This window comes from Rana temporaria, chromosome 8, assembly GCF_905171775.1.
Source record: "Rana temporaria chromosome 8, aRanTem1.1, whole genome shotgun sequence".
Lineage (NCBI taxonomy): Eukaryota > Metazoa > Chordata > Amphibia > Anura > Ranidae > Rana > Rana temporaria.
The window spans coordinates 146,135,530-146,161,031 of record NC_053496.1 but is presented as its reverse complement, the minus strand read 5'-3'; the positions used below and the strand labels follow the sequence as shown (position 1 = coordinate 146,161,031).

The window sequence follows — 25,502 nt, the reverse complement described above, 5'->3', positions numbered from 1 at the left end:
CTGTAAGGTCTCATGGTTTTTCACCTTAATGCATTCTATGATATAGGATTTTTTGTGCTCACCGTAAAATCCTTTCTCTCCGTCGTCCATGGACTGACACAGCTCCTTAAATCTTGACATTTGTGTTATGTTCCTGTTCATAGGAAAGGACTAGTCAGAACATGTTAGTTATCTTAAAACATGCAACTTTAACAGGAGTTGAACAGCCCTGCCCAGGGGGCGATCCCTCCGGTCATAACACCTCACCCTGTAGCATGCAGCTCATTTCCTCAAAAAGCAGTACAGACTTAAAAAGGAGGGGTGGGTGCTGTGTCCGTCCATGGACGATAGAGAAAAGGATTTTACGGTAAGTACAACAAAAATACGATTTTCTCTTTTCGTCCATGGATGGACACAGCTCCTTAAATCTTGACATTTGGGATGTCCCCAAGCAGTGTCAGAAAAACAAGGGGTGGATACAGCAATCAAAAACCAACTTCACCCCAAACAAGCAGAGCTCCTCAACGGAGGAGTTGCAACTTTAAACAGCCGCCTGCAAAACCTTGCGGCCGAAGGAAGCATCTGAATATGCACTCACATCAACCTTGTAAAATTTGGAAAAGGTGAACAGACGATGCCTTACACACCTGTGAGACAGGCGCTTGATATCGGAAAGCCCAGGAGGCACCAATTGCCCTGGTCAAATGCACTGCAACAGGAAAGGGAGGCGCCCGCCCCTTAAGGGCAGAGGCCTGGATGACGATCTGTCTGATCCACCTGGAAATGATAGCAGACGAAACCGCCAGGCCCTTGTGTGGACCAGACACCGCCACAGTGAGTCTGACCTCCGGGAACGGAGCCATAGCAGACAGGTACACCCGTAGAGCACGTACCACGTCCAAAGTATGGAGCGCAGCCTCTTTGGGATGCAACGGTCGAGGTCACAAGGAAGGAAAAACAAAGTCCTCATTTAGGTGAAAAGCTGAAACTACCTTCGAAAAAAAAAAAAAGGAAGGTTGCGGGTGTAGCACTGCCTTATCCTTATGAAGGACCAAGTAAGGAGACTTGCAAAACAAGGCTGCCAACTCAGAAACACATCTGACAAATTTAATGGCCACTAGAAAGGCCACCTTCGAAGAAGCAACTTCAGTGGGGGAAAGGCATAAATTAGCCGATACTGACCCAACGGGGCCACCAACGCGTCTGCCCAGAGATCTCAGGACCTGGCCACGAACCTCGACACCTTGTGATTGAGTCGAAAAGCCAGGAGATCCACGTCCAGTGTGCCCCACCTCCGGCAAAGGAGTTGAAACACCTCCAGATGTCGTCCAGCATCTGGCGACATAAGTAGTCCGCCTGCCAGTTTGCTACGCCCGGAATGTAAATGGCTCGCTCCTTTCTGCCCACCGCAGGATGTGAGCGACCTCTGATGCCGCAGACAAGCTCCTTGTTCCCCCCTGATGGTTGACATAAGCCACCGCCGTGTCGCTGTCCGACTGGATCCTGATTGGACACCCTTGTAGCCACTGCAATCACTCGAAGTTCTATTACATTGATCGGCAGGAGGGATTCGTCCAGCGACCCTGGGCCGACTGGGCCCCCCAAACTCCCCCCCCCCCAACCTGTGAGGCTGGCGTCCGTTGTGATCACAGTCCAATGAAAGGGAAGGAACGACTTCCCAGACTGAAGAGCCGGGGGGTCTCAGCCAACAACTCAGGGAAGCCCTGACCAGGTGACTTATCTGAATCTGACGATCCAGAGACAACGAAGATTTGTTCCGTTTGGACAGAGGATCTCTTCTGCAGACTCAAGTGTGGAATTTGGCATACGGTACTGCCTTGAAAGAGTCCACATGAGGCCCAGAACTCGCATGCAAAAAACAGAAAGATGACCATTTGCGGGATGCTAACATTTCACCGCCGTCTGGAGTGTCTGCAACTTCTCCAAGGAAGGAAGACCTTCACCTCCAAGGATTTCAGAATTAATCCTAGGTACTCCAAACACCGAGTCAGTACCAAGACCGACTTCTGAATCCGGAGGTTCTGGCTGGCCATAGACACGTCCTCTAACGAGGTACCAAAAAGCCTCCCACCTTTGAAGGGCAAATCTGCTAGAGCTTTTTTGGATGCTTGGTCAGCGGACCAGCATTTCAGCCAAATCAGGCGGTGCAATACCACCGCCGATACAGGTGCTCTGGAGATCAAGGGAGCTGCATCCAGAGTGGCAATCGCAGACATACACAAGGCCCTGTACCAACTGGTCGGCCAACCTCATACACTCACGGGGAGCTGATGCTCCTCCATTGTCTGGCGCAAAATCTTTGCCCATTCAGTAAGCGTCTGAGACACCAAAGTTGCAGCCAAAATATGCCGCAACGCAGACCCCAGCATAGTAAACATGGAACGGTCACAGCTTCGGACCTCCTATCAGTACTGTCCTCAAAGACAGGGGTCCCCTCAACCTTGAGAGCGATTACGATATTTAGCCGACAGACCGGGCTGGTCCACGACCAGAGGAGAGGTAAATTTTTTCAAAAGCTCTCCTCAAAAGGATAACAGACCGCCATGCGCTGAGGGACCAAAAAGGACCACTGGCCGTTCCCATTCCTTATGTATGAACTTATTAAAGAAAGTAACATAAGGAAAAAACTTTCACAGAGCAGTTAGAATTGAGTGATCCAAAGGAGACAGATCCCTCTGTGGAAGTCCCAGCTGCATCCTCCAGCTTGACAGATTCCCTCACAGCATCAATTAGGGCACAAGTGCCCTGTTTTGCACTGACCCGGAAGAGGGATCCTCCTCACCAGGAAGGTCCTGGTCTAAATCCTCTGACATACCAGAACCAGGGTCCTGAGCCACAGCCAGGCCCGAATCAGAGTCAGAGCATTCCCCAGAAGATGGCGTGGAGGGGGGGCGCTTTTTACCCCCCCTTCCACCCGCATGCCGCTTCCACCCTAGCAACAAATGATTCCAGGACTGCCGACAGCGTATCCATGGGAACCCGCAGGGGCACCGGCTGCTGCCTCTGGCAATTTAGGGGAAGAAAGGTCAGATACTGACTCCATATTCACCCACTAACAGTCCTTAGGGACTAAGTGAAAAAATACTCAAGAAGTCCACCCTCCTTGCTGCACTGGCCGGGGGGGGGGGGGTTTACCCAGGGGACTCACCACCTAGAGGGAGATCGCTCAGCACCACTGCCCACCTTCCTTGTATACACAGCATGTGTGAGGAAAAAATCTGTGAGGGAAACAAACGGAGGTGAAAGAGCAGAAACCAAGTGCTAGAGGCCAAAACCCACACCAAAAATGGCCGCAGACCACAAGAAAATGGCTGCCTGCAATACCGACCTGCGCCACAGCGCGGCTACGAAGGCCTGCAGTGACTTCCCAGGAGACAGACGCCCCCCCTCACAGAAAGCCGACCCACAGCACCCCGCGGTCCCCCACAGGGACCAAAGCCCCCCCCACAGGTAACACCCCGGTCATAGCGGGCCCTAGGGCAGGAGGGGAAAGAGCGACAGAGAGCATGGAAAGGAGGACAGGAGAACCCCTTAATCCCGGGAATGCCCAGCTGTTACATCCTGCCGAGGCAGGAGGAACCGTACTTACCCGTCCTTGCGAGGACTTGCTGGCGCGTCCTTGACAGACCCACAACCGATGGTACGGAGTAGCTGTCGGTCCGGTCCACTGTGAGTGAGACAACAGCAGCCCAGTCATATGTGGACCCCAGAGCATATGCTCACCGGCCACCCCTGGAGCCATGGGGTATGTCGTGGCTGACCCAGCGCGTAGCTAAGGTCTGCTCACACTCGATGGCTGGACTGGGGGGACTAGAAGGATCTATAATACCAGCCTGTCACCCAGCCGGCAGTTGATAGAGGAATCTCAAAAATAAAATAAAAAAAAATACAAATTTATTCAGGACTCTGGGCCCAAAAGGGAGCCACGTCCTTCTCTGCTAGGCAGAAAAAAAACTGAGGCTGCATGCTGCAGGGAGAGGGGTTATGACCGGAGGGACCGGGGCTGTTCAACTCTGTTAAAGTTACATGTTTTAAGATAAAAAACATGTTCTGCCTAGTCCTCTCCTATGAACAGGAACATAACCCAAATGTCAAGATTTAAAGGGGCTGTGTCCGTCCATGGACGAAAAGATTTTTTTTTTTAAAGAACCCTTAAATTTTGCCTTTAAGCCTGGGTTCACCCTGATGCGGTTTGATGCATTTAGGAACACACAGATTTGCAGGTCATGTAAAAAGCATAGTATTCCATGGCTTCGATTCACATCTATGGATTGTGAATTTGTTGCAAGGAAAAAAGGGTCCCGTGCATGTTGACTGTGGGCGCAATGCAAATTCCTATGGTGCAGTGCAAATTTTATATTCATAGGCTTTAATTGAACATGCAGTAAACTCGCAGCACACAGTCACATCTCTGCGAATTCTCCTGAAATTTGCGGTAAAAATAGCTGTAAATTCGCACATGTCAATCTCAAAAACGCAAGGCAAATTTCCCACCTCACACAGAAAAGAAAAAAAAAAACGTTCAAATTCGCAGTACATCGCACACAGTGAACCTAGGCTCAAGCATTAAAAAAAAAATTATAACATTTTTTTTTTAGAGCTGGAATTGTGCAAATGAAATGCATATTCCCTGTGCTTTTTTTCTGCACATAATGCATGCACAGTGTTTTCCATGCAGTCAGTTTGCAATCAGTTTCTGCACCGGAAATGGACTGGAAACTGACTGCATGGTGCCACTAGAGCCATTGGAATACATGGAAAACACTGTGCATACATTTTAGTGCAGAAAAAATGCACACGAAACTGTACAGAATTGCGTCTGGTGTGAACTGGCCCTCAGAATACATTTTATTGAAATTTTCAAAATAGATATACAGAAGATGTGCTGGGTGGGATGCAGGCTCCCCTTTTAAGGGCCAGTTCACACCAGACGCAGTTCCGTTTGCATTTTTTCTGCACTAAAAATGCATGCAGTGTGTTTTCTATGTATTCCAATGACTCTAGTTTACACCATGCAGTCAGTTTCCGGTGCAGAAACTGACTGCATGGTGTTAACTAGAGCCATTGAAATACATAGAAAAAACACTGTGCATGCATTTTGTGCAGAAAAAAAAAAGCACACGGAACTGCGTCTGGTGTGAACTGGCCTTAAAAATTTTGACAAAACAGGTAGAATAATATAGAGTGTGCGTGTATATATATTATACACACACACACACACACACACACACACATACATACACACTTTCTTATTTGGTATAAGACGGTGTGATAGCTATTGTATGCAACTACTAAAAGATTTCTTGAAGGCAAGGAAACTACTACCTTTAAAAGAGTTATGACAAATATTAAGGGCTGAGGATCTTTTTGCAGTATGTCCAAATCCATGTATCCAAGAGAATGGTCATGAAGTTGTGCTATCCCTCCGCAGCAATGTCTCTGACCTTCACGAGGATCTTCTCCTGCTGCAATCCGACGCAGACTACGGGACACTTGTGGGTAATCAAGTACAAGCTGAAAGACAACCAACATTTATCACATGTATGAAAGTATTAAACCATCCTAACTCATTTGTATTTGCCACTTATTAACCACTACAGCATAAATATGTTAACGTGCACCTGCTTGGAGAAAGCTGTAAATGATTGCTGATGATTTAGGCCCAGTTCACACTTGTGCAATGCGAGAACATTGCAAATCCACTGCGGGTTCCCGCATCGCACCCGACATGCACGGCAGTTCACACTGCCATATGCAAACTGCTGGAAAGTGTCATATCTTAACGATACCCCCATTTCAGCTTGCGTATCGCAGTGCAAATTGACAGTTCGGACATGAATCGGATCGCACGTGTATGAACACACATTCGATCCGATTCTGGTCTGAAAAGAAAAAAGGGTCCTGTGCATTTTTGGACCGAATGCGTTGCGATATCAGCCATACTATATATATGGCTGGTATCGCACCGCACAGACATCGCATGTAATGTGAACAGCAGTGCACTGCGGATCACATCTGAATTGCATGCAATGTCTGGCATCACACAAGTGTGAACCGGGCCTAAAGGATTCAACATAGATCAAAAAAGTTTAAATTCTGGCATTCAATTATAGCAACCAACTTAAATGTGCCTATATAGTATTCAGTATTTGATACTTATTAGTTAGCTCCTCAGCTTATGACTTTCTAGTAGCCAAATGGCTGTGTGATATTCTTTACACACCTACCCATCTGTAAACTAATTGCTCCAATAATAAAAAAAAAAAAAATGAACAGCCCACCAAACTGACATTTAGCCTACGTTCACATTGATGTGATTTGGCATGTCAAATCGGCAGCCATTGACGGCAATAGCACCGTCAGAATTTGTGCTATGCCGACTTTGCAGCACCACACCGATTCACAAAAGTAGTTTCTGTAATTCTTTTTGTGATTTTGGCCCGTGATTTACATTGACATCTGTGCAGAAACCTGCACAGATGTCTCCAAATCGTGTCCGAAATTGGGACTGACCAATGGGAGAGAAATTGTGCGAGTTCAGCTGAACTTGCACAACTTAATTCCCGCAGCCCAGTGTGAACCTGGGCTAAATAGGAGTCAGTACACACCTGCCATCATTTTAAGTCCCTCTGATTAACCCTAAATAAAGTTCAGCTGTTCTAGTAGGTCTTTCCTGACATTATATTATTTGCATCTTACAGCAAAAGTCATTGTCCCTCAGAGAGCTTTCAAAACATCCAAGGGATCTCATTATTAAAAAGGTATCAGTCAAGGGGCGTGACCGGAAGCCAGCCTGGAAGGAAGCATCCCCTGAGAGCTCCTCTCCAGCCCCGCAGCATACAGGCAGAAAAACCGGGGGTATACGCCGACATCCATGGGCGGATCGCGGACCACCAGATCCACCAAAGCAAGGGGACCATCTCAAACCCCCGCCAGGCTCCGCTACGACCCTTAAAAATTACTTTAAGACCGCCCGACATGCCGCTGGGCGGAGGGGACAAGATGGCGCCGGACGCGGCCACCCTCAGAACGGGGACTTCTCCCCCTCGCACCTCCCCGCCTCACCATCCGGAGGCCATCCCTGACCCGACCGCGGACCTCCACTTCGTCCCCGAGCCCGGATGGCTCGCAGCTATGGGTGAGTGGATCTCAGCACCCCCACCCCCCCCGCAGCGGACCACGAGGCACAGGCCGCAGCCCTCCTCGCCTCCCCGGAGCGGGACACTCAGTGCACGGAGCCTACCCCCGCCTGCTACGCACAGCCCCGGACCCTGAGCAGCCAAAGCGGCTCCCAGCTCTCCCCCTCAACCACGTTTTGAGGACGATTTCCCGGCCCTGCAAGCCCCCACATGTTCCCCAGGCCTCCATGGATCTCCCGGAACGCAGCAGCTCCTCTGCTGGTACCAGACCAGGTTCCACCTCCCCCGCAGCCCAGGACAGATCCATCCGGCCATCCAACGGGGATCAGTTGGGGATCTCTCCCCCCTCATATGCCTCCATGGCCAGCACCAGGCTCCCTGGCACAAGAGGGCCCCCACTCCACTTGTGGATCAGGCTGAGGCCTGGTCCAACTCATGGACCCACCCCAGCAACCCCCCCTCGAGGCCAGACAGCACAGGGAACTAGCTTCCACCCGCCATCCATCCCCCACTGACCCACTACAGCCCACTTATGATGCCAGGGGACCCCCATACCACCCCCCCCACCATGGCAGTCTTACTTGCAGGCCATTCCCACGAAAGATGACTTTAAACAGCTTGTCGAGGACGTTAAGGCGACCTGCCGCGCTGAAATTCAAGTTCTCCAAACGGGCCTCAAACACTTAGCTGACAGAATGGAAATGGCAGAGGAGGAGATCCAAGAGACCAAACTGGCGGTGCATCGCACCCAGATTCAGGCATCAGACCACCGTCTCATGCTAAGAGACATGCAGCGGCATGTTGAAGACCTGGACAACAGGGGGCGCCGCAACAACATCCGCATACGCAGTCTCCCTGAAGCAGACGGGGCAGAAGACCTGCAGCTCACCCTTCAGAATTTATTTAATGAAATACTGGGTGAAACCAACAGACAAGACCATCGAGATGGACAGGGCCCATCGAGCCCTCAAGCCAAAGGGACCAGCCTCTAAACCACGGGACATCATATGCCCGTAAACTCCTACCCGCTGAAGGAAAACATAATGCGCAAAGCCCGTCCCATGCGCAACCTGGTCTTGACAACAACCCTCTACAGCTTTACCCGGATCTCTCTTGGGATCACATTGCAGAAACAACGTCTACTACAACCCTGCTCATGCACCTTACAGGACAAGGAGATTGTGTATCGATGGGGCGTCCCCTTTAGCCTTGTCCGCCAATCACACAGGGGACTTCCGCCACCCTACGCTACCCAGAGGATCTGGACGACTTCTGCAGAACTCTGGACATTCCTGTCCCCCAGTTGCCGGACTGGGACCTCGTGGCCACACCGCCCCCCCCCCCCAGTAGTCTGGCAGAGAGTCCCCCCGCCCAAACGTTCCAGAGGCCGGGACCCTGCCCGCAACTCCCCCAGGCACAAGCACACTTAAGATGGTCGCCCTGGCCACAAGAGCCGCCTTGAGCGCTGCATGAAGCCCTCCTGTTTTGTTTTGCTCTGTTTTGTTTTTCTCCTTTTTTTTTATTTTTTATTTGCTTTCACTCCATCACCTTACCCCCGGTTGCCCTAGCCTCACCCTTACGCCACACATCGGGCCTGTCCTCGGACGAGACGCCGAAGAGGCTGCCCTTCTGATCACGGACCCCCCATGGCTGATAGCCTGAGAGTTCCTTCTCCCCTAACCCCCACAGTGGAGTTTCTCCACACCACCCCCCTCGCCCCCCCCGACCCCCGTTTTTTGGACTTTCTGGTCGGGAGGTCTTTAAGGAACTGTTGGGACCTGAGGGCCCTTGGGCCACTTGGGCCCCCCATTGTTGATTGTTGATGTGTCTCCTTATGTTTCTTTTCTGCTCTTACCTTTTCTCTCTTTCCCAGATATCTCTCTCTCTCTCCTCTCCCGTGCAGGCAGGACCCGACAGCACGCCCTGGTGGCTGTCGGCTCGGCGGTCCCTCCACTCACCCTCCCAGAACCAGATGCAGCGTACCCGACTCCAGTTAAGTATGACCCACGATCTCTCCACCCACAGTATGGCTAAGTTGCTATCTTTAAATGTACACGGGCTTAACTCCAATAGGAAGCGTCATCTAGCACTAAGGGAATTCAGGCAATCAGGGGCGGAGATCATAATGGTACAGGAGTCGCACTTCTCCAGGGCGATTCCTTCACGTTCGCGTCCAGGTACTTTCCTTAATATACCAGGCCTTTAGTTCGCGGTAAACGGGGTGGGGGTCGCAATCCTGGTTAAACGGGGCACCCCTTTCACCTGCACAGACTCCTACGTTGACCCCCTGGGCCACTTTATCATCCTGAGGGGAACATGGCACTCACGAGATGTAACCCGATGTACCCTGTATGCTCCCAATGCACGTCAGCACAGATTTCTGAGCCGGGTTCTTGCTCGCCTGGCCAGATCCCCCACGACCTACTGGTGGTGGGGGGACTTTAACCTACCTCACTCGGTGACCTGGGATCGCTTGGTAGTGAATCCCCGGGCCTCTCAGACGAGGGCCCTGCGGGATTCTAAGCTCTTCCGTCAGCTGACAAGGAAGCACGCTCTATTCGACGCATGGGGGGCGCTTCACCCAGGGGATCGCCAGTTCACCTTTTATTCATCCCCCCACCACACGCACTCACGCATAGATTACTTTCTAGTCAATAATACTACGTTACGCGTTACTGACGCCGCACAGATTCTGCCCATCTCCTGGTCCGACCACTCCCCCATCACCCTGACCCTTGACCTCAACGCTCCCGCCCGCAGGCCCTATAACTGGCGTCTGGAATGACTTCCTCCTGAAGCACACACCCTCCAAAATGGAAATAGACTCCGCCTGCAGCTCTACTTTAGCGAAAATGACACGCAGGACATTTCCAACCACTACACTGTGGGCCGCCCACAAAGCGGTAATTAGGGGACGTTGTATGGCCATCCTCCTCGGCCCTCAAGAGGAATGCCGAGTCGGCTAGAAAGCAGGAGGAAGCGCAGCTCCGAGCCCTAGAAATCCGCCTACAGGCCTCCCCCTCCCTGACGCTCCTCAAACGTACTTGCCCTAGTACGGTCAACGCTCCGGGACCTCGCCCTTGGGTCGAGTTGAGAAAGCTCTAGTATGCCTCCGTCAGGTATATTATGACAAGGGTAACAAGGCACAAGCTCTTTTGGCGAGGAAACTAGCGGACCGCTCGCTCGCGTCACCCCACATCAGGTACAGGACAGTTCGGGCAATATTCTATCACACCCGCAGGGTATTGCGGATGCCTTCGCTGCATTTTACGCTGACTTGTATAACAAGCCGGAAATACCCCATGACCCCCCCCCCCCCCCCCCCGACCTGCTAGAGAGGATGACACAATTACCTGACCCGGGCGGGGCGTCCCCCGGCTACGACCGGATGACTTGGCCTCCCTTAACGTCCCCATTACAGGAGAAGAGCTGACCATGGCCATTAAGTCCCTACCCGCCCATAAATCCCCAGGCCCCGACGGGTTCCCATACGAATACTATAAGACTTTCCTCCCCACACTTCTCCCCCACATGACTAAGCTTTTTTAACGCCTTTCTACAGCAGACCCCCCATCCCGCAAGACATGCAGCGATCATTCATCACCCTCATCCCTAAACCAGACAAGGACCCTTCACTATGCGCGAGCTACAGGCCGATAGCTCTGCTGAACTCAGATCTTAAGATCTTCACGAAGGTCCTCTCCCTCCGCCTTAAATCTAGTTTTACCCTCCCTGGTCCATAAAGACCAGGTGGGCTTTGTCCCCCTCCGCCAAGCGGGGGACAACACGAGAAAGGTGATTGACCTAATTGACGTGGCGAGCAGGGAGGGCCCGGAGTCTCTGCTGCTGAGTCTGGACGCAGAAAAGGCGTTTGACCGCCTTGGCTGGCCCTTCATGCTCGCCACGTTAAGGCACATGGGATTCGGGGGACCTTTTCTTCAGGCGGTCCGACACCTCTATACCAATCCGATCTCACAGGTGAAAACACCTTTTGCCACCTCATCTACCTTCCCCGTTACTAATGGAACCCGTCAGGGGTGCCCCCTCTCCCCCCTCCTCTTCGCTCTCTGCGTCGAGCCCCTAGCAGCGACGATCCGAGGCAACCCGGACATTCGAGGTATCCCAGTAAGGGGGAGGGAATTTAAGATCTCCCTTTTTGCCGATGACATCATCCTGACATTGACACGCCCTCGCATCTCCCTGCCCAACCTACACAGGGAACTGGAATACTACGGGGCCCTCTCGGGATACAAGACTAATACGTCCAAGTCCATGGCCATGCCGATTAACATGCCCGAACCAGAGGCCCTACACTTGCAGTCTGTCTTCCCGTACCACTGGGAGCGAACCTCCCTGAAATACCTGGGAGTCCATCTGACCCCGAGCTTTGCATCCCTATACCAGACCAACTTCCCCCCCCTTTACAGTTCAATAAGGGCGCTGATCCATAAATGAAAGTCCCATCAGATATCCCTTTTGGGCCGGATAGCGGCAATAAAGATGGTTGTCCTCCCAAAACTGCTATATCTCTTCCAGACCCTCCCTATCCCGGTCCCGTGTGCTCATCTGCGTGCCCTACAAGCCGACCTCCTCCGGTACGTGTGGAATTATAAGCGCCACAGGATCCCACGTTCGGTTATGACGGCGTCACGAACTGAGGGAGGCCTGGCCTTCCCAGACCTGGTCAAAAACTACCAGGCCTCACAGCTCCGGGCAGTGGCATCATGGTTCCCCCAGAAGTCTTACAATAGATGGACGGAGGTGGAAAAGATCTGGTTGGCTCCAATACACCCCAACAATCTCCTGTGGAACGCGAATGCGGTAGTGGAGCCCGGACGTTTACTGGGCTCCATGCGGCAGCTTCAAAGTACCTGGAGGAGGCTAGCCCAAGACTGTCGACTTAAGTCCGATAGCTCCCTGCTGACCTCCTTTCCTCTATAACCCTAAATACCGACCAGTCTTACCCACCAGATGTCATGGCCCTGGGCCTCGCGTAACCTATTTCACTTTGGTCACTTAGTAGACCCCAGATCCCGCTCCCTACACTCCTTTACTGATCTCCAAACCAAACATGACATCCCACAACAAGCTTTTTTCAGCTACTTACAGATCAGGCACTATGCCCAAACAATAGCCCCCCGGCTCCTTTCCTCAAAACCAACCCCATTTGAGCGAATCATACTCGAGGGCACAGCCCGAAGGGGCCTCATATCAGATATATACCAAATCCTCAATGAATACCCCCTTACAAACCAAAGGTAAACATGCATATATGCTCCGATGGGAGAGGAAGTTGGGGGAGGTGCTCTCGGAGGACGAGTGGAGGGCGGTTTGGAGGCAGGCGGCCAAAGGTTCGATCTGCACCCTTTATAAGGAAATACGTATAAAGTGCTGTTCTTTTGGTACCTGACCCCGGACGTCCTCCACAAGATTACCCTTCCACCTCCTGACCGATGCTGGCGTTGCAACCAAGCCAAGGGCACATTGTTCCATCTCTACTGGACATTCCCCCTGATTGTCCCGTTCTGGACTCAAACACAAGAGCTCCTATCACGCCTCCTGGGGGCGCCCATACCCCTCTCCCCGAAGCTATTTTTGCTGGGCCTATCCCAACCTCGCATAGCTAAACCCTACAAGAAACTGCTGAGACACATAACCACTGCTGCGAGGTGCCTGATAGCGCTTCATTGGAAGAGACCAATCCCCCCATCCCAAGAAGCCATTTATGCTAGGGTCAAAGATGTAGAGCTTATGGAAAAAATGACGGCTAGGATCCGGGATAGGTTGGAGGACCATGACCTGGTTTGGGAGAGGTGGCATGTGGAGGAGGACCCGCCGTGAGTCGACGACAGGCCACCAATGTACATCACTTCCCCCGACATTCCTGCCTGCCCCCCCCCCCCCCTATTCCTGTCCTCTCCCCTCCTCTCCTTTTTCTTCTCGCCTCCCCTTCCTCCCTGTTTCCCTCCCCCACCCTATCCCCTCTTTATATCCCCCCTCTTCTTTGATCTTTAGTATTACACGTTACTGATAGCATAAATAAGTACGAAACCAGTGTGTAAGTCCAGATAGCTGGAATTTTGTACACCCTCTTTTCTAATGCACTTGAACTGCTGCTACGTTTTGTATTGACCTTTTATGAAAATAAAAAATTATTATTTGAAAAAAAAAAGGTATCAGTCAGGAGAAGGGTACAAAAGAGTTTCCAAGGCATTAGATATACCATGGAAGACAGTGAAGACAGTCATCAAGTGGAGAAAATATGGCACAACAATGACATCACCAAGAACTGGACATCCCTCCAAAAACGATGAAAAGACTAAAGCCCCTTTTACACTACCGCTACTTCAAAGCTACATTTTGCAAACACACATCTGAAGTCTCCCAAAAGCACATGGGAAAATGTGTTATGACTGATGAAACCAAGGTTGAACTTTTTGGCCACAATTCCAAAAGACAAGTTTGACACAAAAGCAACACTGCACATCACCAAAAGAACACCACAGTGAAGTATGGTGGTGGTACCATCATACTTTGGGGCTGTTTTTCTTCAGCTGGAACAGGGACCTTTAGTCAAGGTAGAGGGAATTATGAATAGTTCCAAATACCAGTCAATATTGGTACAAAACATTCAGGCTTCTGCTAGAAAGCTGAACATGAAGAGGAACTTTATCTTTCAGCATGACATTGACCCAAGGTATACATCCAAATCAACAAACGAATGGCTTCACCGGAAGAAAATCTAAGTTTTGGAATGACCCAGCCAGAGCCCAGACCTGAATCCCATTGAAAATCTCTGCGGTGTTCTGAAGAGGGCTGTGCACAGGAGATGCCCTTTCAATCCGTCAGATTTGGGGTGTAATTGCAAAGAAGAGTGGGCAAATATTGCCAAGTCAAGATGTGCCATGCTGAAAGACTGAGTGCTGTAATAAAATCAAAAGGTGCTTCAACAAAGTATTAGTTTAAGGGTGTGCACACTTATGCAAGCATATACATTTTATTTTACTTCCCTCCACCTCAAAGATTTCAGTTTGTTGCTCAACTGAGTTGACAAGATAATGCCAATACCCACTTTTTTCCTCCTCTCTATTTTGGGTATTTACCACATACATATGTAGCATACATAGATTATTTTCTGTTTCTCTAATATTTTTCCAATTACAATAATTCAGTTACCCATTAAAATATACTTACTAATTTTTATTTATTTATTTATTTTTATATATATATATATATATATATATATATATATATATATATATATATATATATATATATATATATATATATATATATATATATATATATATATATATATATATATATATATATATATATATATATATATATATATATATATATATATATATATATATATATATATATATATATATATATATATACACATACACACACACACACACACACACACACACACACACACACATATATATATATATGTATGTATGTATGTATGTATGTATGTATGTATGTATGTATGTATATATATCACACATATTGATATTGCATACACACCCATAGTCTAGATAGCCATCTCCCTGCCAATGAGAAAAAGCTCTTGCTTATTGCTGTCCAATTAGAATTACCACTGACCGATTGTTTCTCTGTAAAATGGTGTTCATGATTAGGGATGAGCTTCGTATTCGAGTCAAACTAATGTTCGACTCAAACATCGTATGTTCGATCGTTCGTCGAATTACGAACGTTTTGGGCCGTTCGCACCAAATTCGAGTGGCGTGTCACGGCCCAAAATTCACTGCGGCATCACAGTGCATTGCTGGCTGATGATTGGCCAAGCCAGGGTGGCTTTGGCCAATTATGGCTCAGGGGGTTTAGTACACGCCCCACACTATATAATGCTGCCTGGAAGTCGGCCTTCTGTAGTGTGTTGGTGGTTGACAGAGAGAAAGAATGTCATTTTTTGGAGTTAGATAGAGCAGGCAGGCAGGCTAGTCAGTTAGAGTTACAGTGTGAAGAGCAGAGGTCGTCAACCCCCGGTCTGCGGCCCAAAGGCGGGCCGTACCGCCTCTTTAGCCGGGCCACAACGCAAAAGGACTCTGTCCGGGCCGTACTGCCACTATATCCGGGCCACGAGGGAGACCGTCAGCAATGCAGCTGCCCGAGCAGAGAGACGACACCATCTCTCTGCGCTACGCAAAGGCGCGCTGCTGTCCCGCCCTAACATACGGGGCTGCAAAGCTACGCTACACAGAGGCACGGCCGCCAGATGAGAGGGAGAGAATGACGTCATCTCTCCGCCCACCCTCACTATGCATTCCCGCAATCTCCAACGGCTCCCCCTCACATTCCCATGCCGAGACTAAGTACAGTGGGCACTGCAGAGGGACTTGTATAGTTTTTTTTATACATTTAACCATTTTGTTATACTGGGACATTGATAATATTTTCATACTGGGACATTTAATAATATTTTTACACTGGGACATTTAGGGCCGGTTCACACTGCAGCGATGTCAGAGTTCGGATGTGTTTTGCACCGCACTGCGATCTCTGTGCGATGCGATTTTTTAGCCATACAAATTGTATGGCTGAATTCGCATCAAACTTGCACAGGACCCTTTTTTTGTCGGTAGCAGAAACGGATCGCATGAGTGTTCACACCCATTCGATCCGATTCCTGTCCGAGTTTGCAGATTGCACTGCGATATGCAAACTAATTTGGGGGTGTCGTTAACTTAACACTCCCAGCAGTTTGCATAGGGCAATGTGAACTGCTGCCGGAAAACATGCGATGCGGGAACCGCCGCAGTAGTGTGAACCGCCCCTTAATATTTTTGAGTGAGTGAAAAACTTGTAAAGCGCAACACATGCGAACTGAATCGCCTCTGGGCGCTGTTTCCATCACATGGGTAAGGAAAAACCCACTTGACCTCAGAAGAGATGGGTTTTAATCTTTCTCCTGAAGGCCAAGTGGTCTGACTCTAATCGGATGATAATTGGTAGCGCATTTTTATACTGGGACTTTTAATAAGGGCCGGTTCACACAGCTGCAATGCGAGAACCCTGCGAATCCACTTTCCTCCTACCGGGCGTTGGAAAAATATTCTTCCACAAAACCGGTCGTTCGTGCCAAAAAGGTTGGGGACCACTGTGTAGAGCGGGGATATGCAATTAGCGGACCTCCAGCTGTTGCTGAACTACGATTCCCATGAGGCATAGCAATACTCTGACAGCCACAAGCATGACACCCAGAGTCAGAGGCATGATGGGACTTGTAGTTTTGCAACAGCTGGAGGTCCGCTAATTGCATATCCCTGGTGTAGAGGATATATATGCATCCCAGGTGTTGTATATATATTTATACTTAAGGCGAGAGCCTGATCCACTCCCTGCTGTAAAAACAGCAGAACCCTGTACACCACGTATGTACGAGGGTGCCATTTCATCTCCTCACACGCAGAGATGTAGGCCTTCCACGTATGATGGTAAATCCTACGTGAGGTAGACTTCCGTGCAGGCAGCACGGTAGAGACCACCGAGCCCAATAGGCCTCGGTCCTTCAGCCCCTGGCTCTCAACAGCCACGCTGCTAAAGCCAGCGGCTGTAAAACAGGGTGGAAGATCGGACCCTGTAACAGAAGATCATCTCTCAGGGTAAGACGCTAGGGGGCGTCTGCCACCAGACGCACCAGGTCCGCGTACCAGGAGCGACGTGGCCAATCTGGGGCAATCAGGATCGATAGAATCCCATCGGCTTCCACTCTGCGCAGCAGGCGAGAAAGAAGCTTCCGAGGAGGAAAGGTGTACATTTTGGCGATAGTGACCCCAAGGAGCCACCAACGCACCTGACGCGTCCACCCACGGGCCCTTAAACCTGGCCACGAACCGTGGCACCTACCGATAGAGACGGGACGCTAGAAGGTCCACGTCCGGAGTGCCCCACTTTTTGGCACAGACCCTGAAAACACCTGCGGGTGGAGAGACCACTCTCCTTGGCCTAGTGTAGCGCGACTTAGGGAGTCTGCTTGCCATACTGTACCCCCGGAACGTACACGGCCGATAGAGCCGGAATGGACCTTTCGGCCCACCGAACGATGTGCGCGACCTCCGTCGCTGCAGCTGAACTCCGTGTGCCTCCCTGTTGATTGACGTACGCCAAGGCCGCGGCATTGTCGGACTTGATCCTGACCGGTCGGCCCTGTAGATCCAGGGACCACCTGGCAAGGCACAGCTTAAATGCTCGGAGCTCCAGAATATTGATCGGTAGGTGGGACTCCAGCACCCCTGGGCTGACTGGGTGCCCCCCCCCCCCCAACCGGAGAGGCTGGCATCCTTCGTGACCACTGTCCAGCGGCACGGCAGAAAACGACTTCCCGGCCCGAAGCACCGGAGACGCCAGTCACCACACCAGGGGAAAAATGCCCAGTTGACTCAATGCACCTGGTAATCCAGAGATGACGGAAGCTTGTCCCAACGTGACAGCAGTTCCCTCTGTAGCACCCTGGCGTGGAATTGGGCATACGGAACCGCCTCGAAAGAGGCCACCATCAGACCCAGAACCCTCATGCAGAATCGCAGAGATGACCACTTCTAGGTCGACAACTGCTGCCCAGTAGATTGCAGAGCCTGAATTTTTTTCGTTAGGAGAAAAAAAACTCCCGCCCCGGCGGAATCCAGGACTAGTCCCAGGAATTCCAGTCCCTGAGACGGAATCAACACTGACTTCTGGACAACACAGAAGCCAGCCAAACTCTTGGAGAGTCTGACACGTGAGACACGGCTCCACTAATTCAGAGCTCGAAGAAGCTCGTAGGAGAATGTCGTCCAGACATCCCACGATAACAAACCCCCGCTGTCACAGCCGGGCCAGTATCGGGACGAGCACCTCGGTGAAAACCCGTGGTGTCGACCCCAAGCCGAATGGGAGGGCCACAAAATGAAAATGGTCCTCCCTGACCGCAAAGCCCAGAATCTCTGGTGCTTTCAGCATATGGGGACATGCAGGTACGCGTTCATGACATCCAAGGACGTCAGAAAAACCCCATCCCGAAATTTTGCACTATGACAAAACAAACGAGGGCCTTGAGGCCCAGGATTTGACAGACCCCGTCCTCCTTGGGGACTACGAACAGATTGGAGTAATACTCCCGAGACCGTTCCATTGAGGGAACTGGCACAATCACTCCCCTGACCAGAAGATCCTGGGCAGCCCCTGACAGAGCCAACCGGCGAACCGGAGGAAGCCAGAGGCTGGAGGGAAAAAAATCCTGTTCGGTAGACAAGAGAGAAACTCTAACTCGTACTCCCGAGGAAACCACTTTGCAAACCCCACGGTCGGGGAGGAGAGACCTCCACTGAGCCGCGATTTCGCGAAGCCGGTCCCCACCCGAGACACGGGCAGACCTTCAGGCGGAAGCAGGTATGTCCGCAGGCTTGTTGGGCTTGCGGAACCAGGTGCGCTGCTGCCCCGCAGCGGGGGTCTTGGCACCTTGCAAACCTTCCCCCACCGCACAGGGTGGGCGAAAACAATGCTTGGGGGTAGTAAAGGAGGGTCCTTGCACGTGTCGAGGTCCCTAGCCCTTCCCAGACTGTGGGAACAGCACGCTCTTACCACTCGTGGCATCCTCAATGATGCCATTCAGGGAAGTCCCAAAAGGACCTGTTCACCCTGAAAGGCCATTCACCAAGGCCTACTTTGAGGACCAGTCCGCAGACCAGCACATCAGCCACACAAGGCGGCGCAGTACCAACAGATAGGCGGAAGCCCTGGAAAGCAAGAGCGTAACCAGGACAGACTCACGGACACATTTTAAGACCCCGAACTAATTGTTCAGCCAGGTCCTTGCAGGTCTCGGAAGCATCCAGCTCCTGCAGCAAAAACAAAACGTTGCCCATGCAGTCAGAGTCCGTGACACCAGAGCTCCGGCCAAAAACCGTCTCACAGCCGAACCCCCTACCGCGAAGATGGAGCGGGCCACAGCCTCCATTCTCCCATCAGCAGGGTCCTCAAAGGCAGGAGCCCCATCCACATGGTGGCTAGCTCACCTGGACACGGGAGGGTCCACGGACGGAGGAGAGACCCACTTACACAAGGAAAAAAATTGTCAGTGCGTGGCGGTTCGCGGGACCCACACGTCAGGTGCCCCCGCCCCATACTCAAGTACTGAGTATCACGCCTGCAAAAAAAATAGCTCCAACATTTCCAAACAGTAACCGACCCTGAAACAGAGTCGCTCTCACTGTGCGCGTGGGTTAAGCCCGCATCATCTGACATACAGTGTCAGAGATATCCCCAGAAGCAGGCCAGGGTGGGGGCGCTAATAACCCCCCCTATCCAGCCACTAGTCGCTTCAACCTGGCGAGAAAAAACCGCCACCGCTTTTGTCATAGCAGATGTGGTAGGGGGAGGGGCAGCAAGGATTAACTCAGGCTTACAAGGGAGGAGTACCTGTCCAGGCTCTACAATGCCCCCCCCCCCTGCTGTGTCACCAATCCTGCAATAGCAGAAAAAAAAAACACAGTCACCTCCCGGCCGTTTACAGAGCATGGGGGGCCCCCAGGGAAACTCACCATCCCTCCCGGTGCAGCGCGGTCTGAGAGAGCCTGTGCGTTGCCGAGAAGCCGGCTGTGCTGCGTCTGTCTCCCATACGCAGATTCGCGGTCTTTCTCCAGCACTAAAACGGCCACACGAGGCCAAACAAATCTTTAAGATGCCCGCCGAATAGCAAAAAAACAGCCTAGGACCACAAGAAAATGGCCGCCGAGCTATATAAGGCGCGACTCCGACAAAATGGCGGCCGTTGCGCATTTAAAAAGACAGTGACACAGCAAAACAGCACAGCACAAAAATCACATTCCAGCACACAAAAAGGCCCTGTAGTGAACACACACAGTCCCTGCAGTGAACACCCACAACCCCCGCTACGCACACAGGTCCAGGTGATAGGAGACCCCAGAAAAAAAAAAACCCTCACAGCCGTCACCCAAAAGGCAAGGAAGGGAGAGAGGAAAGCAGGGTAAACCCTCAGTCGACCTCCCAGGGGAAAATTCCAGCCAGACCACTTACCTGAGTAAGGGGCCACTACTTACCCGTCCTGCGACCACCGGCTGGAGGTATCCCAGACAGAACCAATGTCCGCTAAACGGCATGGCTGTCGGCCAGACACACTGTGACAAAGCCATAAAAGACCGGTCATATGTGCGCCCTAGAACCGAAGTTCCCCGGCCGCCCCTGGAGCAACGGGGCCTGTCGTGGAGGTCCCAAAGCTGAGCTAAGGGCCGGCACATGCTCGATGGCCGAACATGGGGGGACTACAAGAGTTGAGGACCCAGCTTGTCACCCAGTCGGCTGTTGATAGAAGAATCACAGGATTCAAAAATGCAGGAACAAAATAATAAAAGCGAAAAAAATTGCAAGAAAAAAACCTCCAGGACTCTAGAAGGGCCTGACCTCTCCTGACGTTAGGCAGGAAAAAACTGAGGCTATTAGAGCAGAGTGTGGGTTATACCCGGGGGGGGGGGGGATAAAAAACAATCATATAATGTACCTGCAGTTTAGTTTCGTTTTTGCTGTTGTTTGCTGGTTCTCTGATGTACACAGACAAAGAGCCAACAGAGGGCAGTGATGCTTTGTAAAACTGGATTGGTGCCGACACACAGTAATCACACCTCCTTGATTAGTCACCACAGTGAGAAATCTCCCAGTACTGTGGTGATCAGGAAACAGACAACCAGGAAGTGTCCAGAACAGAGAGGAATAACAGCAACATCAAAGCAAAAAAGAAAAATGAGGACATGAAACCCGTACTGCAGTAAGGTAAAGGAAGCCATTTATTTATTTGGCCAAATTTTCCTTTAGTGACCCTTTACCCTTTACATTAACAGAGTTGAACAGCCTCGCCCAGGGGGCGGTCCCTCCAGACATAACCCTTCTCACTGCAGCATGCAGGCTCAGTTCTTAACAATCAGTACAAACCTAAAAAGGAGGGGTGGGAGCTGTGTCCGTCCATAGACTCAGAGAAAACGATTTTACTGTGAGTACTAAAAATCCTATTTTCTCTTATCGTCCATGGACGGACACAGCTCCTTAACTACTTGCCGACCAGCCGCTGTCGTTTTACGGCGGCAGGTCGGCTCCCCTGCGCGCGAGCCCGCAGCTATACGTCGGCTCTCACGCAGGCCACTAGGGGTGCGTGCGTGCCGCTGGAGGCACGGGCCCTCACTCACCCCCCGACTCCCGTAACGCGATTGCTCGTTACAGAGCGGGAGAGAAATGCTGATCTTCTGTTCATACAATGTATGAACAGAAGATCAGTCATTTCCCCTAGTGAGGCCACCCCCCCTACAGTTAGAACACACCCAGGGAACATACGTAACCCCTTTCCCACCCCCTAGTGTTAACCCCTTCACTGCCGGTGGCATTTTTTTAGTAATCCAATGCATTTTTATAGCACTGATCGCTAAAAAATGTCAATAGACCCAAAAATGTGTCCGAAGTTTCCGCCATAATGTCGCAGTACCGAAGAAAAAAAAAAAAAAAAAAAAAAGCTGATCGCTGCCATTATTAGTAAAAAAAAAAAAAATATTAATAAAAATGCCATAAAAATACCCCCTATTTTGTAAACGCTAAACTTTTGCGCAAACCAAACGCTTATTGCAATTTTTTTTACGAAAAATTTGTAGAAGAATACGCATAGGCCTAAAACGGAGGAAAAAAAAAGTTTTTTTTATATATTTTTGGGGGATATTTATTATAGCAAAAAATATTTATTTTTTCAAAATGGTCTCTTTATTTTTGTTTATAGCGCAAAAACTAAAAACCGCAGAGGTGATCAAATACCACCAAAAGAAAGCTCTATTTGTGGGGGAAAAAAAGGACGCAAATTTTGTTTGGGAGCCACGTCGCACGAAGTGCCGAATCGCAAAAAGTGCTCTGGTCTTTGACCAGCAATATGGTCCGGGGGTTAAGTGGTTAAATCTTGACAAGTGGGATGTCCCCAAGCAGTGTCAAAAACGAGGGGTGGGAAATACATCAGTAAAACCAATTTTACTTTCACCCCAAAACAAGCAGAGCTCCTCAACGGAGGAGGTGCAACTTTAAACAGCCACCTGCAAAAACTAGCGGCCGAAAGAAGCACCAGAAGATGCACTCACAGCAACCATGTAAATTCTGGAAAAAACTTAAACGGATGACCAAATCGCCACCTCACATACCAGTGAGACCGACGCACGATGTCGAAAAAAAAAAAAAAACCCACAGGAAGCACCAATTTCCCTGGTCGAAAGTGCCGTGACCGGAAAGGGAGCCCGCCCCTTACGAGCATAGGCCTGTATGACAGCCTGCCCGATCCACCGAGAAATGTTGGTCAACGAGACCGCCAGGCCCTTTTGTGGACCAGACACCGACACAAAAGAGAGTCAGAACTCCGAAACTGAGCCGTAGCAGGCTGGTACACCCGCAAAGCGCTTACCATGCCTAAAATATGAAAGGCAACCTCCGTAGGATACGCCGGACGAGGACAGAAGTATGGAAGAACAATGTCCATATTCCGGCAAAAGGCCGAAACCACCTTCGGAAGAAGGGAAGATCGCGGGTGCACCACCACCTCATCCTTATGGAGGATCAAGCATGGCGGCTTGCAAGACAAGACCGCCAACTCAGAAACCCCTCTAACAGAGGTAAAGGCCACTAAAGGGGCCACCTTCTGAGATAGTGTCCAGAGAATCTCTCTGATGTTACCAAAAGGAAGGTTCCAGAAGAACCGAGAGCACTAGAGTCAAAACTCATGGGGGAAGAGATGGGCCAAGAGGGGAAAGTATATGAAAAACCCCCTGCACACAAAAAGGGGCCCACCAGGGAACGGGCCGCAAAAAGGCCACTAAAAAAACACATGAAATCAGCCCCCAAATGGTGCTTTAGGCAATTTTTAGATCCACTCCAAGCTGTAAAAACAGCAGGCCCCTGGGCACCGAGTACGTCCGTGGACGTCACTCCATCTCTTCGCACCAAGAGATGCAAGCCTGCCTGACGGTAGATCCTCTGGAAGAAGACTACCTTGCCCTCAGCATTGTTAAGATGACCGAGTCAGACAGAACCCGATCTCTTAAAGTCTAGCTTCCAATAGCCATGTTGAGCAAATCACTGACTGTACAACAGGATGAAACATGGGACCTCGAGACAGAGGTACCTTCCGCCCTGGCAACCACCAGGGTAGACGAACCAAGGACGCCAAGGCCAAGCTGGAGCGATTAGAATCATCGGGATCTCCTAAGCCTCCACTCTGTGGAACAGCCGAGGAAGCAACTACAATAGCGGAATGGCAAAAAATTGCCGATACAGACCCCACAGAGCCACCAGCACGACTGACGCGTCTGTACCAGATCACTAGACCTGGCCACTAGCTTTGACACCCTTGCGGTGTGGACGAGCAGCCAGGAGATCCATGCCCTGTGAGGCTCACCTGCAAAGGAGCCCAGCACAAAGACCAGACACCATGTTCCAGCATCTGGCGACTCCAGTAGCCCGCCTGCTGGTATACCTGAAGGCTGAAACCAGATCGGACGACCTTGCAACCTCCTTGACCACGAGGAGAAACATAGCCTGATCGCCTAAAATAGGACAAAGACCGCTAGACAGGGTCTACAGTACCCGGTGGTCCCAGGTGGTCACCCACCCAGGCACCAGCCAAAACCGACCCTGGGTAACTACCGAGACCAGACGAGAGCAGGCACATACAGGGAGGTGTGGCCGCAGATCCACGCAAGTGCAGCGACTCAGAGCTGATGGGACTCCCCAGGCCCACAACCCTTGAGGCTGGCATCCGTCATAAATACCGACCACTGGAAGGAAGAAACAACTTCCCGGACCGAAGAGTCGGGGATCTCTGTCACCAACTCAGAAAGACTGACTAGGTGGCGCACCGGAATCTGATGATTTCAGAGACAAATCGATTTTTAACACCTGGACAGTATTTCCCCGGGAAAACCAGAGTGTGGAACTGGGCATACAGTACCGCCTTGAAGGAGGCTACCCACAGGCCCCGGACCAGTAGGTTCCCGGAGAGAAGACCGATTTTGTGATGCTAATACCTTCACCGCAGACTGAAGAGTCCGCAATTTCTCTAGGGGAAGAAGTACCTTCGCCACTGAGGAGTCCGGATCAACCATAGATACTCCAACGCTACGTCGGAACCTAGCATGCTCAGGATTTGAACCTTGGGTCGCACACATGGAAGACAGGCTTGCTGCCACCGAGCTACACCTTCTGGCCTAAACGTTTAACACCCACCCGAATCTTCAGAGGGTCTGAATGGGAATAACACATCCACTAGGTCTGAGACAGAAGCTGCTCTCAGAAGAAAGTCGTCCAAGTAGCCAATAAGGCAAAGCCTCGCTGTCCCAACAAAGTTAGGATAAGTACGAGCTCCTAGCTGAAAACCAATGGTGCCGACGCCAGATCAAAAGGGATGGTAACAGGCTGACAGAGACCCTCTCTCATCACAAAGCACAGAAAAAACACTGACACGCGCAAAACGGGACATGCATGTATGCGTCCCTGATGTCCGAGGACGCCAGGACGTCCTCCGGATGGAGCGCAGCTACCACCGAACGAATGGTTTCCATGCACGACTACCCGACATTCACAAAGGTATTCAGGGCCTGAAGCCCATAGAAAACCCCAAACCTCTCGTCCTGCAGGAAAGGTAAAATTACCCCGCAGTTTAGCAAGTCCCACACTGCCCAAGGCAGACCGATGGGCCGGGAGAGGAAGACACGAGGAAAGAACTTTGTTCTGTGGATAGGAGGAAACCCTATCTAGTACTCCGAAGAGACCACCTTGCAGACCCACTGGTCGGAGAGCAGGGAAGTTTAACCCAATTGTGAACCTGCAAGCCGCACCTCCTACCTAGAGACAGGGAGGGAAGGCTACATACATTGGCAAGATTTGGGTGCCGGTGTGATCGGCTTACGCACCCAGGGACGGATTAGTCCCCCAGCTGGGCCTTTGACGGCCTGGGAGGGTTGCCCCCAATATACATACACACTATGGGCCAGATTCAGATAGGTTACGCGGATCTAAAGATCCACTGACCTATCTGATTTACGTTACGCCGCCGCAAGTTTTTGAGGCAAGTGCTTTATTCAGAAAGCACTTGCCTCTAAAGTTGCGGCGGCGTATCGTAAATCCCCCGGCGGAATTCAAATTCCGCGGCTAGGGGGCATCTACAATTTAAATCAGGCGCGTCCCCGCGCCGATCGAACAGCGCATGCGCCGTCCGCAAATGTTCCCAGCGTGCATTGCTCAAAATGACGTCGCAAGGACTTCATTGGTTTCGACGTTAACGTTAATTACGGCGGCGCGGGAACGACGGCCATACTTAAC

The 25,502-nt window shown here is 50.9% G+C and overlaps 1 protein-coding gene across 1 annotated transcript in view; it reads right to left on the bottom strand.

Annotated features, from left to right (window-relative positions):
- Positions 1 to 25,502, bottom strand: part of LOC120909149 (aryl hydrocarbon receptor interacting protein) — a 70,362-nt gene that overhangs the window by 20,835 nt on the left and 24,025 nt on the right. Inside the window, 1 exon segment of the mRNA XM_040320836.1 lies at positions 5,326 to 5,514. Coding sequence (XP_040176770.1) covers positions 5,326 to 5,514 — 189 coding nt within the window.